Raw genomic sequence first — 14815 nt, 5'->3', positions numbered from 1 at the left:
CGCTTTAATACCTTAAACGGGGTGGGAAAGGGTAGACATGGAGATGATGATCACGTGATAACACCACGCGTATAATTGGTTACCGGGTGTTGCGTGGATGATCCATGTTATTTATAAACCTAGGATCCCCCTCCCTCCATATGTGCTTACGTCAGTTTTCCAGTTCTTTAAACTTTGTATTTCACTTTAATTCAAACCTCTTTGGAATTTCCAGCACTGTTTTCATTTTTTAAACTTCCGCCCATTTTACTTCTTTGTCTGATTATTTGCATTCGTTACTTGACCCTCATTTTTCTGCATTTATACATTCTTTTAAACAAGCATGAAACCATCTATTCCCTAACTTCAGCATGCTTATTTAACCTTTATATAATCCTACTTGTAATCGTTATGTGAAGTCATCTTGTATGTTTATTCGCTTTAAAGTCACAAATTGTAGCATGGCCGGGAACCACACTAGTGGATCTTGGGGGGTGCCAAACACCTTCCCCCTGGGATAATTTCAAGCCCTTACCCGTTCTCTGGTTCTTTCTTTTTTTATTCCTTGGTGTCCTAATGCACTCAATCATTAGGTGGCGACTCTTCTAAATCTCAAAAACCCAAATTTCGAAAAGGAATAGAGTTGTCCGCCCAAATGTCGTAAACCCGATTTCGCCTTTAGAAAAAGGGGGCATCGACATTCATCAGGACCTATACCGCACACCAAAATTTCTTGGCACGAAAATTTTTCTCCCCAGCCTTCCTGTCAGCATCGTTGTATTCTTTCCTCGTCTTAGGCACTGTCACAACAGGATCTCCGACCTTTTTTGTAGGGACATAAGGACCATCACATATAACATCCCACAGCTCGGAATCTTCAGCCATGATAAAGTCATGCATCCTTGTCTTCCACCACCCATAATATTTGCCATTGAATCTGGGTGGTCTATAGGTAGACCGGCCCTCTTCAAAGTTTAGTGGAGCAGCCATGAGGATCCTTTCTAGGTGTTAACCTGATAGAGAAAACCCGCTATGATACCAATTCATAGAATATATGAGTCCACCAAACTATATAGAGACCAGGTTCGATATAGGTTTCCACAGATAAGGGTAATACAACAATAAGTAAATGGAATAGGGAACTTTTACGTTGAAAAATCCCTTCTCAAGGAGATCAAAAACCACGACCTACACTGGTAGGATTTCAACTTCACTATGAGCAATCTTTAGATTACAACCTATGCAACCTAGGAATTAGATTCTTAATCCCTTACTAACTTGTAATACTCCTATTACAAGCCACTTTGCAATACACCTAATACAAAGACTTCAACTCATGACTAACTCTAGTCACGACACAAACATTAAAGGTTTATGATTTACAAAGGGTTCCTAGTCAAAGCTTCTAGATAAGCAAAGTAGGATTTACAATGAAGAACAATTACAAAGTTACAACTTAACTAAGGACATACAAGAGACTCGTTATAGGGACTGGTCCGTAGTAGTGTTGTACTTTGTTCTTGATGCACTTGAGAATTGAATGCTTGATTGTGAGATGCTTAGAATGCTTGAATGAATTCTCAAGTGTTCAAGAGATGTTTTGCTGTAATGTTTTTTGTTAATACAACTTGGATGACATCACTTGAATGATGTAGTCACTTGGTTGGTACAAGGTCCTTCCAAATGAGAAGTGACTGCTGTACTGTGCTGCATTGTTTGCGTGTTCAGTGCAGGCAGTCACTTTTCAGCTGTATAGAGTTGACTTCGTACTGCTGTTAGGAGAACCCAAGGGGATCAGGTCCCTGTGTTGATTCTTTATCTGCTGAAGTCATAGCAACCCACATAAGCTTGAATCCGTTGGTTGAGTTATGTACCAAGTGTATCAGGTTCCTTATCTGGTTCTTTGACAGTAAGTTTGTTAGATCATCAAAACATAAAGCTAAGGTACTATAAACCCATCATACACATGTAGAAATCTTGCATTAAGAAAGGGCTTGGAATTGGCACTACAACATAACATTTTGCCATTAGAAATAGAAACTGACCTGGCACATGTAATTAAACTTTTGGAAGATGGTCACACCACTTACAACTATATCCTTCACATTTGTAGGTGGTTGATGTCTAAGAAGGGGAGGGAGCTGGTGCTCCGGCATAACTTTCGACAAGGAACGAAGTAGTAGCTCACCTGCTGGCACAGGAAGGAACTAGGCAACCCAATCCAGATAACTTAATGTGTTTTGTAGTCCCCCCACCATTGTTGAGTCCAGGATGCTGGCGGACAAGGAGGGTTTCCCTTCTATTAATAAGTTAGTCATTGAAAGTATCCGTAAGAAGCTTGCTAAACTAGGAAATCTGAATGTCATGGAAGGCATCTCAGTTATATATAACGATCCCATGGATCCTATGTCTGTTTCGTAGTATTAATGAATAAATTATTCCAGTTTTTCAAAAAGAAAAAGATTAGGAGCCCGTTTGGATTGGCTTATTTTAAGTGCTTTTAAGCCATTTTGTAGTGTTTGGATAAAGTAAAAAAAAAAAGTTCTTTTGAGTACTTATTTTTAAGCTAAAATGACAAAAACAAGCCAATAGCCAAAAGCTAAAAATCCTAACTTATGGCTTAAAAACTATTTTAGCTTAAAAGCTACTTAAAATAAGCCCATCCAAACGGGCTCTAGGTCCTATATGGGTTTCAAACATAAGCACAAATCCTTAAAGTGGACTCCAAATCCGTACTCCAATTTGGCCCGTTTAGGCCCAATTTGAAAGTACGCAAGAGTTTCTCGACTTTCTTCGACCAAGTTCGCGAACCTTCTCCTCCGGGGAGAACTCAGTCGGAATCTCTTTCTCCCGCGAATTGCAGTTGTACGTTTCCTTCTTTGCACTAATTTTTACAAGTTACTGTGCATTTTTATTTGCTTCTATGCTAATGGCTTCTAAGTTGTGAGATGTATAATCTAGCTTTTCAGTCTTAGTTATCAGTTGTGAATATTTCTCTAAGACAAGGGAAACAGAGAATTAGGAAACAAACAATTGATAATCAAAAGAACTTATTTCTAAGACAACCTCCCGTCGTAGTTTTATAGCGCTCTGGTTCTTGTTAGTTTTGAGCACTTTGGGTGAAAGTTGTAAAATTCAATGTCATCATATTCCAAACAACTGATTCTATGTAAAATTCAATGTCATCATATTCCAAACAACTGATTCTATATCATCTCAAATTTAAGAATCGTACAGGATTGAGTTAAGGTACCTGGTGAGATAAAATGCTTCTATCCATAAGGTCTATTGAGTTAAAGTTAGGTTATTAGAGAACTTTATATTCCATATTGATAATAATGATAAGTTTTTTCGAAGACTCTTAACCAAATCTTTTTGTATGATAAGACTTGTTTCTGTAACGAATACTACAATCTCAATGTACATTGATAATAACTGAAACTCTATTACAATTACTAATAGCCTAACTCAAATTGTAGGATAACAATGGAAATACTAAATATAGACAACTATGGATATAGGAGAAGACACACAGATAGAAGAAGGGAGATGAGAAGCTTAGACTCAGAGAAAGGGGTTTAGGGGAACAGACATTTTTCCCCAATAATAAATACTTCAGTGTGTTGGTATATAAGACATGCCTGATTGTACACATTGATGCAGTGCTTAGTTGGAAGTGTCGTCTATTGTCACATTACAGGTAATGCTTTTGAAAAAAGTATGGTTTCTTCTAGTACCTCAAGCTACTTCAAAAAGAACAATAGGAATCAAGTTTTCCTTGTTATTTCAGTGAGGGAGGGGCAAGTTTAGGATTGAAAAATTTGGGAGAAGGTACATTTAGTGGCTTATAAGAGGACTGAGTAGAGCTGAATTGTGGGTATTCAGTGCTGATAGGGTTTGCGAGTAGCTAATGTTAACATAGTATCTGCAAGGGTAATACGACTTGTTAGGAACCAAGTGCGATAGCAGTACCATCCAGTTTTAATCGGTTGAAATTTGGGATTTTACTTTCAAACAAAAGAGTAAAATCTAACTTAGTATCATCAAATTCTATGCTCCTTGAATGTCCTTTTGATAATTTGATCCTCTTGACTCAATAATAAACCAGATTGACTCTGAAGTGCTGGACAAGAGGAGGGGCCGGGGAAGGGGGCGCACCATTTCAAAGACATAAACCTTTCATCGATGTACCAATAACTATAGGAGAGAATATTTCCACCAAGGTCAATAAACAAAATTCAATAAATCAAATTTCTAACATCATGTTTTGGAAAGATTTCGTTGAAGCTCTAGTATAGAGTTTATATTTTCCCTGAAGATTGTAACGTTGTATGGCTACTCAGCGAGTTGCTTGCATTTACTTCTCGTACAAGCCTCACTGCAGATTTGATTTATTGCTATACCAAGGCTAATCTTTTCCTTTTAGGGAAACTTACATAAATGTCCCATATAAATCTCAACTTACCAACCTCTAGCCATTAGTCATAGACTTACCAAAACTAGCCAACAAAAATTGAAAACCCAAATAATAGGGTTCTTTCTATCAAAGAATCACATGCAAAAATCACCATCTATATTTTTAAGCGTGATTAGCAACATTAGATACAAGACGGAAAGGAAATTTCATGGACGGGGTAGCAAATAAGGTGATGAAATATAAAAATCTATACAATATTCCAAAAATCTAAACAAAACAGGAACTTTTTCAATGGGTATAGTTGAAATCCATTGAAAATATATAGATAAGTCAATATACAAAATTTGAGGAAGATTGGAGTTGATTTGGACTAGTTTTGTATCAAAATTCTTGATTAAATCGAGTTCAAAAAAGTCTTCTGCGACACATGTATCAAACATGTATCACGCATGTATCTCACACACAGGTATACATGGATATACACGTGATACACAATTGATACAAATATGATACATATGTGATACACAAATGATACACATATCATTTTTTTCCATGTTCAGTTTTTACTTCGAATTTTCAATTCAAACCACCTCAAAACTTCAGCAAATCATCCCAAAAATGAGATTCAAGCTCCTTAAGTTGTGCCCAATCTATTCTAATAACACCCACTCAAAACAAAGCAAAAATTTGATATTTTTTTGCTACAAATAGCTAATTGGCTAATTTGGCTAATATTAGTAATATTTTATCAATTGGCCAATTTTTGTAATGAGCTACTTATAAATTAACATAGCTGGTAATTTTCCCTTTCTTTTATACTTGATAGTTTGATGGGCCGCAAAGCTGGTACCTTATACATAAACCCAAAGAACTTCGGAAAAGAACACATTTCTTAATTGTTTGACACTGAATCATAACAAGGATGATAAACGTGGCAGGCAAAAATCACTTTTAAGTGCTAAGTTGCTCGGACACGGGTGCGGGTGTTTGACACGGGTGCGAATCTAGAGGTCGGACCCTTCGAGATGTAAATTCTAAGATTTCGGGATATGGATCCTAGTACGGATACAGGTGTGGGTAAAAATAATTCAAAACAATAAAAATATAAATATCTCTAAATTATGATAAATTTTGTGGAATGCTTACGTATAGCTTGTAAAGCATGGATTTCTTTTTTTATTATCAAGTTGTAGTTAAGTAAAAGATTGATTTCCTAGATAAAGTATGTTATTTTCTTCAAATTTACCCTAGTTTTGGTTCTGATTTTGAGAATCAAATTGTATCTCGTCTCGAATTTTTCCGTCTGTTGTAGTAAGTACCCAAAATTGTTTGACCAGATCTTGTATGGATCTCACACCCACACCCATACTAATATCATGTAGACATGGGTGCGGCACCTATTTTGATGTGTCGGATCAACTTAGTTTAAGTGCATGCATGGAGGCTCAGGCACTTATTCTGGTGTTTTAATTTAACGATTATTTGGCTCTTAGCATGAGTATATGAGCAAACCCTATTTACTTTCTGTTCTTCATTGTTATTTAGAAAGGGATATGGTTTTATTCATTTGATTGCTACGAATAGCATATAGTTCCTGACATTAACAGTGATACACCTTTTCTGCAGAGTGACAAAAACAGAAAGCCTTGGGGTAGCATTAATTATCACTTCAGAGGCTTAACGGGGGAAGGAGGTAGTTTGCATCAAGTTACTTGTGTATAACATTAGCTGCGGTATTACGCCTTTGTGTTGTTAGGATCGAAATAATCAGGTATCATACGGAAGCTAGTGAAGCAATACTTGAACAACAATAAATCAAATAGAAGAGAAATATATCAAAAGAGACAACTATTTAACACGGTTCGGTCGATTGACCTACGTCTACGGTAGAGATGAGCAATCCACTATATAAAAAAGAGTACAAAATATCGAGAGAACAATTTCACAAAGAGGCAAGCACAAGTGTCGCACTAATACCAGTCCCAAAAAGTCCTCCCCTAATCAAAACTCTCAAACCCCATATGACTACATTGTGGATGCTAGTGAATAAGAAGGAATGATCCTCAATTTATAGAAGTCCAAACATTTTCCTCCAAGAAACGGGATTAGCCAAATATAAGAGATTTATAATTTTCTTCTAAAAGAAGGAAAATCCAACTATGGTAACTATGTTGCTTAAGAAAATCAGGACAACACCTAGCAATTCTACCCCTTGGCCTAAATTTTCAGACAAAACAAACTTGATACACCTTCATCATATAACCTTAAACAGGTCGGATCTCCAAATCTGCACCACAAAGTTTGTCTTAACATGAGTAACACTCAGGTCAAATTTCTCAAACAAAAATCATGATTATCATCAAATACGTTGAGGCTAGAACTAAACCTGCTAAGATGAATCTCGCTCTTATACCATTTGTTAAGACCGAAAAAATCAGGTGTCACGCGGAAGCAAGACACAAACATTTAACGTGGTTCAATCAATTGACCTATGTCTGCGGCGTAGATGAACAATCCACTATATAAAAGAGAGCACAAAATATCGAGAGAACAACCTCACAAAGAGACAAACACAAGTGTCACACTAACACTTGTCTCGAAAAGCCCTCCCACCTAAACAAGACTCTCAAACCCCATATGTCTATATTGTGGATGCTACTGAATAAGAATGAAGAATCCTCAATTTATAGAAGTCCAAACATTTTCCTTCAAGAGAAAAGACTAGTCAAGTATGAAAAATTTATAATTTTCTTCTAAAAGAAGAAAAACCCAATTATGATAAATATGTTGCTCTTTCCTTCCATAGATAGAAAACCACCAAACTGTTGTGCCATCTTTTCCAATCAGATGCCGAGATATAAAAGTTTTTACCATGTATTGCTGTATTTGGATTTTATCCATGACTTTTCGATTTGTAGCAGGGCGGCGGAGGAGGTGAATATGAGTTAAGATTTAATAATGTACTTCTGACAATGTTAACAAGAACTCCCAGACTGTTTTTTCAGGAACGATGGAAGAAAGAAACCGATACAAATAGAAGCTGAAACCTTTACAAAGTCAGGCAATGGTTCAACTGTAAACTTTGATGTGAAGTTCACATTTTTTTCCTTGTAAATAAATTACTATAATATTACAGTTGAAGAGCTTTCTGCGGTAGTGTTATGTCTTTTATTTGGTGCTGGAGAGAGTTTAAGATGGATGCCTGCATTTGGAAGAACTGTCAATGCTTAATATTATTGCAATCCTGGTATTTAGCTTCTTAAGAAAAGTAACTGTTGTTCGGATTTTTTTTTCTCTTTTATGAAATTCGTCCCAGACGAAGGGTGTGTTTGGTATAATGAAAATTTTTGGAAAACATGTAGTAATCTTATTCATTATTCGGTGTTTGGTACGCAAATTAAGGAAAATAACTTCTCATGAATATTCATAAACAATTTAGATACAATAAACATGAAGCCATTAACTTTCGAACCAACAACCTTCTGAACTCACAAATTTCACAAACTTCCGAACCGTTAAACTTTCGAAACCGCAAACTTTCGAACAAGTAAACTTTATAATTTCTAAACCCGTAAACTTCCAAACACATAAACCTCCGAACTCATAATTTTGGAACTTGTAAAATTTCGAATCTGTAAACCGAAAGATGAAAAAACTAAAACTGAAATAATATTAAAAAAATATTTTATTCGTTTAGTTCTCCATAGAGAAAATATTTTATTTTCTTGGCCTTTAACGATGAAGCCGACAGGTTGTTCCATGTCGATTTATTAGTTTAGTTCTCCATTGAGAAAAACTGTCTTCAATCCATTTGATGTAATTCCAAATCCAAACGTGCAACTATAGCCAAAAGTAAGCGAATTGAGGTAAATTTCACAACTGGTGAAAATGTTTCCTCATAATATATTCCAGCTTCTTAAGTAAAGCCTTTTTCCACTAATCGTGTCTTGTATCTTTCTATTGACCCATCCGTTTTGCGTTTAACTTTGAGAACCCATTTGTTCCCAATGGCTCTATCCCATACGGAAGGTCAACTAGATCCCATACTATGTTGGTTTTCATGGATTCTAATTCTTCTTTCAATTGTTTTCATCCACTCATCTTTTTCAGGGCTCGATAAAGCCTTAGTCACATACTTTGGCTCATCCATTTCTGTGGGATATACCAAGAAAGCGTAATCTTTAATCGCATAAGTACGTTTGGGTATATTTTTCCTGATAATATTTCATAGTTGAAATTCAGGTTCGTCAGAAGGATTTTGGGAATTGAGAGTTTCCACTCCCACTCAGATCAAAAATAAGATCTTGATCAATTTGATTATCAACTATTTCAGAAGACACTTGCTGACCACCTGAGTTCAACATTTCATAAAGAGGCTCTCCATTCTTTACGTCGCACTTCTTTGAAAAATTATTTTCCAGAAATGTAACGTCTCGTGATTTAATCTCAGTAATACTTCCATCCTCTAATTCAACAATGAACACATACCTTTGGAGTAAAATTTCGAACTCATAACACTTCCGAACTCATAACTTTGGAACATGTAAAATTTTGAATTTGTAAACCGAAAGATGAACAAACTAAAACAGAAAATATATAAAAAAATATTTTTTCCTGGGGGGGGGCTGAGGGACAGGACCTGGTGTGCAGAAAAATTTAAAAACAAAAAATTAAAATTACAAAAAAAAAGTAAAAAAAAACTTGACGGGGGAGGGGGGGAATGGAAGTGGGATTTGGCAGAGTGAGAGTGGGTGGTGCAGAACAAAAAAAAACAGAAATTTAAAATTAAAAAAAAAGTAAAAAAATATAAATTTGCGGGGGAGGGGTGGGTAGCAGGGTGGGTGGTGACGAAAAAAAACTGAAATTTGAAAAAAAAAAAAAAACCCTTTTTGGAGAGAGGGGGTGGGGTGGGTGTAGGGCGTGAGGTGGGGTTGGGGTGGGTGGGTGTGGGGGTGTGGGTTGGTGAGGGTGGGGAATATGGTGGGAAGGTTGAGAAGGAATTTTGGAAAAAATATTTTCTATTCTCTTGATAAGAAAAATATTTTCCTCCAATCGGAGGAAAATGAGTTCATAAGGAATATGTTTTCCAAAACATTTAAGCCAACTAAACATGGAAAAATTGAAAAACATTTTCCGGAAAATATTTTCCTTCCTACCAAACACACCCGAAAGCCCAAAATATATAGTAGATCACTTGAAAATAACACATGAACAACAGGTGGTAAAACTATAAGTTTACAAATTAATGGCGCTTGATTAGTAGTTGAGTCGATTATTCAAACCCAATAACATATCATGCAGTTGATGGGGAAAAATGTGAACGGGAACACAACAACAACAACAACAACAACAACAACCCAGTAGAATCCCACAAGTGGGGTCTGGGGAGGGTAGTATATGCGCAGACCTTACCCCTACCCCGAAGGAGTAGAGAGGATGTTTCCGGAAGACCCTCGGCTCAAGATAATAAGAAAAACAAAAAGGAGAGAATATTAGTTTCACCACAGAAATCATAGGAAAAATAGGAAAATAAAATGCAGAAGGAAAAATGCGAAACACAATGATGGCTAATGGATAAGTCCTGCGCCGAAAAGAGAAAGTAGTACGACACGGCAATGCCCCTAGCTATTTCAGACAAAAACCCTACTAGACTAGGCTCACAACAGTACAAGGTAACGCTAGACGCAACTACCTCCTAGCCTACCACCGTAATACTCGACCTCCACAACTCCCTATCAAGTGTCGTGTCCTTGGAAATCTGAAGCCTCGCCATATCCTGCCTGATCACTTCTCCCCAATACTTCTTAGGCCGCCCTCTACCTCTTCTCGTGCCCTCCACAACCAGTCGCTCACACCTCCTTACTGGAGCATCTGGGCTTCTCCTCTGTACATGTCCGAACCATCTGAGCCTCGCTTCTCGCATCTTGTTATCAATGGCAGCCACGTGCACCTTCTCCCGAATGTCATCATTTCTAATCTTGTCCGACCTAGTGTGCCCCCACATCCACCTCAACATCCTCATTTCTGCTACTTTCATCTTTTGGATATGTGAGTTTTTGACAGGCCAACACTCAGCCCCATATAACATGGCCGGTCTAACCACCGCTTTATAGAACTTACCTTTGAGTATCGTTGGCACTCTCTTGTCACACAAAACTCCGGATGCTAACCTCCACTTCATCCATCCTACCCCAATATGGTGTGCGACATCTTCCTCGATCTCCCCTCCGCCATGGATAACCGACCCAAGGTACTTGAAGCTGCCTCTGCTTGTGATAACCTGTGATTCAAGCCTCACATCCACGCCCACTTCCCCCGGCTCAGTGCTGAACTTACACTCCAGGTATTCTGTCTTCGTTCTGCTCAGCTTGAAACCTTTAGACTCAAGAGTTTGTCTCCAAACTTCTAGTCTCTCGTTAACACCGGCTCGTGACTCATCAATCAAAACTATGTCATCGGCAAATAGCATGCACCATGGCACCTCCCCTTGAATATGGTTTGTTAATGCATCCATTACCGGGGCGAATAAGAACTGACTGAGCGCAGAGCCTTGGTGTAACCCCATTTCAACTGGAAAATGCTCAGAGTCGCCTCCTACTGTCCTAACCCAAGTCTTAGCCCCATCATACATGTCCCTTATCGCCATAATATAGGGGACCGACACACCTTTTGTCACCAAGCATCTCCAGAGAACTTCTCTAGGAACCTTGTCATACGCTTTCTCTAGGTCAATAAATACCATATGCAGATCCTTCTTTCTCTCTCTGTACAGTTCCACCAACCTCCTAACAAGGTGTATAGCTTCTGTGGTAGAACGACCCGGCATGAACCCAAACTGGTTGTCGGATACAGACACTGTCATCCTCACCCTCGCTTCAACGACCCTCTCCCATAAAACTCATTTTTATTAGGCATTATTAACTTGTTAAATTATGTTTACTAGATAGTGTCCACTAGCCAACATCATTACTATCAGAAAGGCAGGGCAGCTACAGACTCAGTCGGCTCACTTTCTCACACTCGGTGAACAAATATTTGGCCTAAATTCCTTTAAGCTTGGAAGTTGCTTTTGTTTGATAGAAAACATCTTTTTATCCAAAACTTTGAAAAAGAAGTGACCTTGCCTCCTGAATCTATAGACTCGTGTTTGCTAGTTCTGGAGGCAATCCTTACCACCAATCAAAAGTTAATTTTGTAACCTGTCCATTCAACTAAGGATTTAAAATTTAAACTCGAATAGACATCCAAAAGAGAATTGCTAACTTAAAATCGATGCAAATATTTAAGAATTCCAGCGATAATGAAAAACCACCAGTTTGAAATTCACAAAACTCTAGATGATAATGAAAGCCAGTTCAAAGTACTCTATTAAACTATACCAATGAAAAAGAAAAACTACTAGTACTATCTATCAACCACTTAGTCCACTTCCTCAATCTTAGGTCCTGCACTGCTAGCACCAGCTGGTGGAGCATCTTCATCCATAGCTGCACCAGCATCACCACCAGCACCCTGGTACATCTTGGCAATGATGGGATTACAAATGCCCTCAAGCTCCTTCATCTTGTCCTCAAACTCATCAGCTTCTGCAAGCTGGTTGTTGTCAAGCCATGAAATTGCCTGATCAATGGCATCCTCAATCTTCTTCTTGTCATCTGTGCTAAGCTTAGAACCAATTTTCTCATCCTTCACTGTATTCCTCATGTTGTAGGCATAGTTCTCCAATGCATTCTTGGCCTCCACCTTCTTCTTGTGATCCTCGTCTTCCGCCTTGTACTTCTCAGCTTCCTGCACCATCTTCTCAATTTCTTCCTTTGACAACCTACCCTTGTCATTGGTAATTGTAATCTTATTTTTCTGTCCAGTGGTCTTGTCCTCTGCAGAGACGTTCAAGATACCATTTGCATCAATATCGAAGCAGACAGTGATCTGAGGCACACCCCTAGGAGCAGGAGGAATACCAGAGAGCTCAAATTTACCCAATAAGTTGTTGTCTCTTGTTCTTGCTCTCTCACCCTCGAACACCTGAATCAACACTCCAGGTTGGTTATCAGAGTATGTGGAGAATACTTGCTCTTTCTTGGTAGGAATTGTGGTGTTCCTCGGAATCAGGACAGTCATCACACCTCCAGCAGTTTCTAACCCAAGAGACAGAGGTGTGACATCCAAAAGCAGCAAGTCTTGGACCTTCTCATTACCCTCTCCGCTAAGAATGGCGGCTTGCACAGCAGCACCGTAGGCAACAGCCTCATCTGGGTTGATGCTCTTGCAAAGCTCCTTGCCATTGAAGAAGTCCTGCAACAGCTGCTGCACCTTGGGAATTCGAGTGGATCCACCTACAAGAACAACATCATGAACAGTGCTCTTATCCATCTTGGCATCCCTCAAACATTTCTCAACTGGCTCCATACACTTCCTAAAGAGATCCATATTCAACTCCTCGAATCTGGCACGAGTAATGGTAGAATAAAAATCAACCCCCTCATACAGGGAATCAATTTCAATTGTTGTCTGAGCAGTGGAAGAGAGAGTTCTCTTTGCCCTCTCACAAGATGTCCTCAATCTTCTCAGAGCTCTTGGGTTACCACTAATATCTTTCTTGTGCTTTCTCTTGAATTCCTGGACAAAGTGGTTTACCAATCTGTTATCAAAATCCTCACCTCCAAGGTGAGTGTCTCCTGCTGTAGCTTTCACCTCGAAAATACCCTCTTCAATAGTGAGAAGGGATACATCAAATGTACCACCACCAAGATCGAAGATAAGCACGTTCTTCTCACCTACACTAGTAGCTTTCTTGTCCAGACCATATGCAATAGCAGCAGCCGTAGGCTCATTAATAATACGCATGACATTCAGTCCAGAAATAACCCCAGCATCCTTAGTAGCCTGACGTTGCGAGTCATTGAAGTAGGCAGGCACAGTCACCACGGCATTCTTCACAGTTGATCCAAGGTATGCCTCAGCAATTTCCTTCATCTTTGTCAGCACCATAGAAGAGATTTCTTCAGCAGCAAACTGTTTCTCTTCACCCTTGTAATTTACAACAATCATTGGCTTATCACCAGGTCCAGGGATAACCTTAAAAGGCCACAATTTCATGTCACCCTGTACAGATGCATCACTAAACCTCCTGCCAATAAGCCGCTTTGCATCTGCCAATGTAAAGTACAATGACCATTAAATAACTGAACTTTAATCATAAATAATACTGTATGGGTTAAAGCCAAACAAATTTGCACAACACCTATTCAAATAGCAAATTAACATGATAACACATAAGTTCCATACAAAAAGTAGTCAACTATACTGGCATATATGTGACTAATAAATATGAGTAAACCGGTCGAAGACTAGGATAAAGGATCTGAAACCGATATTTGTTCCTACCACGTGTTTAATTAAAATAATCATACTACTGTCTAGCAATGGCTAAAGCATGGATTAAGACATCATATCGTTTTCGATTAAAACAATTCCAGAAATTCACTGACTTAGATTCTCTAATTTTTCTCTTATGCCCACAGCAAATTCACCAGATAGTCTTAAATTATTTAATAAATTAAAATCATGTCAACTTGCCTACACCTCAATAAAATCATCAGACAAATTGATTGTTATAGTAAAAATTCAGACTTGAAGTGTGCAGGTAATTTTCTTATGTTTTAAACAGTCTATCAAGATATTGTTTAATCCTCCTACGAGCTTCTGGACTAATTAACAACTAAATAACAATGAATACAAATCAGCTAATTCAAACGAATCACACCACGTCATTCATCAAACTTCAACGTCACAACAAATCAACATTTTACAAAATTTACCACTCATCAACAACCATACTATTCAAAACGGAAATAAGCATAAGAAATAGTATGAGATTAGATAGAAAAATTGAAAGCTTACCGAAAACGGTGTTAATGGGATTCATGGCGACCTGATTCTTAGCAGCGTCACCAATGAGGCGTTCAGTGTCAGTGAACGCAACATAAGACGGCGTCGTCCTGTTTCCTTGGTCATTAGCGATAATCTCCACACGATCATGTTGCCAAACGCCAACACAAGAATACGTAGTTCCCAGATCAATCCCGATCGCTGGTCCTTCACCTTTTCCGGCCATTGCTTTAATCGGCGACGTATATAGAGTAGAGTGAGAGAAAAAAGAGAGCTAAATTATGATTTGAGAAGAAAGAGTAATATGGTGAGATATGAAGGTAGGAAGGAACAACGGCTGGTATATATATATTCGGCTTCGGGTTAAGCGTTTTGTAGCCGTGTTTAAGGGTTCTAGAATGTTCTTTTTCCCGAATTATAACCAATCATGGATTTCCCTGAACGTGTTTTATGGGATCTAGAAGGTTCTGTTTGCCTAAGTCTAACCGATCAGGGTATATTTGGAACTTCCTAATTCCTGTAGAGTGT

General features: G+C 38.3%; 1 protein-coding gene and 1 long non-coding RNA gene across 5 annotated transcripts; one reads left to right on the top strand and one right to left on the bottom strand.

Annotated features, from left to right (window-relative positions):
* On the top strand, nucleotides 2711–7567 carry LOC109205251. 4 transcript variants are annotated; one of them, XR_002064623.1, is made up of 3 exons: nucleotides 2711–2844; nucleotides 6023–6089; nucleotides 7318–7567. It is a non-coding gene; the product is annotated as an uncharacterized LOC109205251 (long non-coding RNA). The 4 variants fall into 4 exon arrangements; XR_002064622.1 differs by having other exon boundaries at nucleotides 7315–7567; XR_002064621.1 differs by having other exon boundaries at nucleotides 6023–6167.
* Nucleotides 11636–14635, bottom strand: LOC109205243 (heat shock cognate 70 kDa protein 1-like). Its single transcript, XM_019367924.1, has 2 exons — nucleotides 14300–14635; nucleotides 11636–13548 (listed from the first exon to the last, which is right to left on the bottom strand). Exons 1-2 carry the CDS (start codon nucleotides 14511–14513, stop codon nucleotides 11816–11818), a joined length of 1947 nt encoding a protein of 648 aa, XP_019223469.1. The 5' UTR covers nucleotides 14514–14635; the 3' UTR covers nucleotides 11636–11815.

This window comes from Nicotiana attenuata, chromosome 2 (genome assembly GCF_001879085.1).
Source record: "Nicotiana attenuata strain UT chromosome 2, NIATTr2, whole genome shotgun sequence".
NCBI classification, from domain to species: domain Eukaryota; kingdom Viridiplantae; phylum Streptophyta; class Magnoliopsida; order Solanales; family Solanaceae; genus Nicotiana; species Nicotiana attenuata.
Note: the sequence above shows the minus strand (reverse complement) of the source record. Positions and strands in the feature narration are given on the sequence as shown.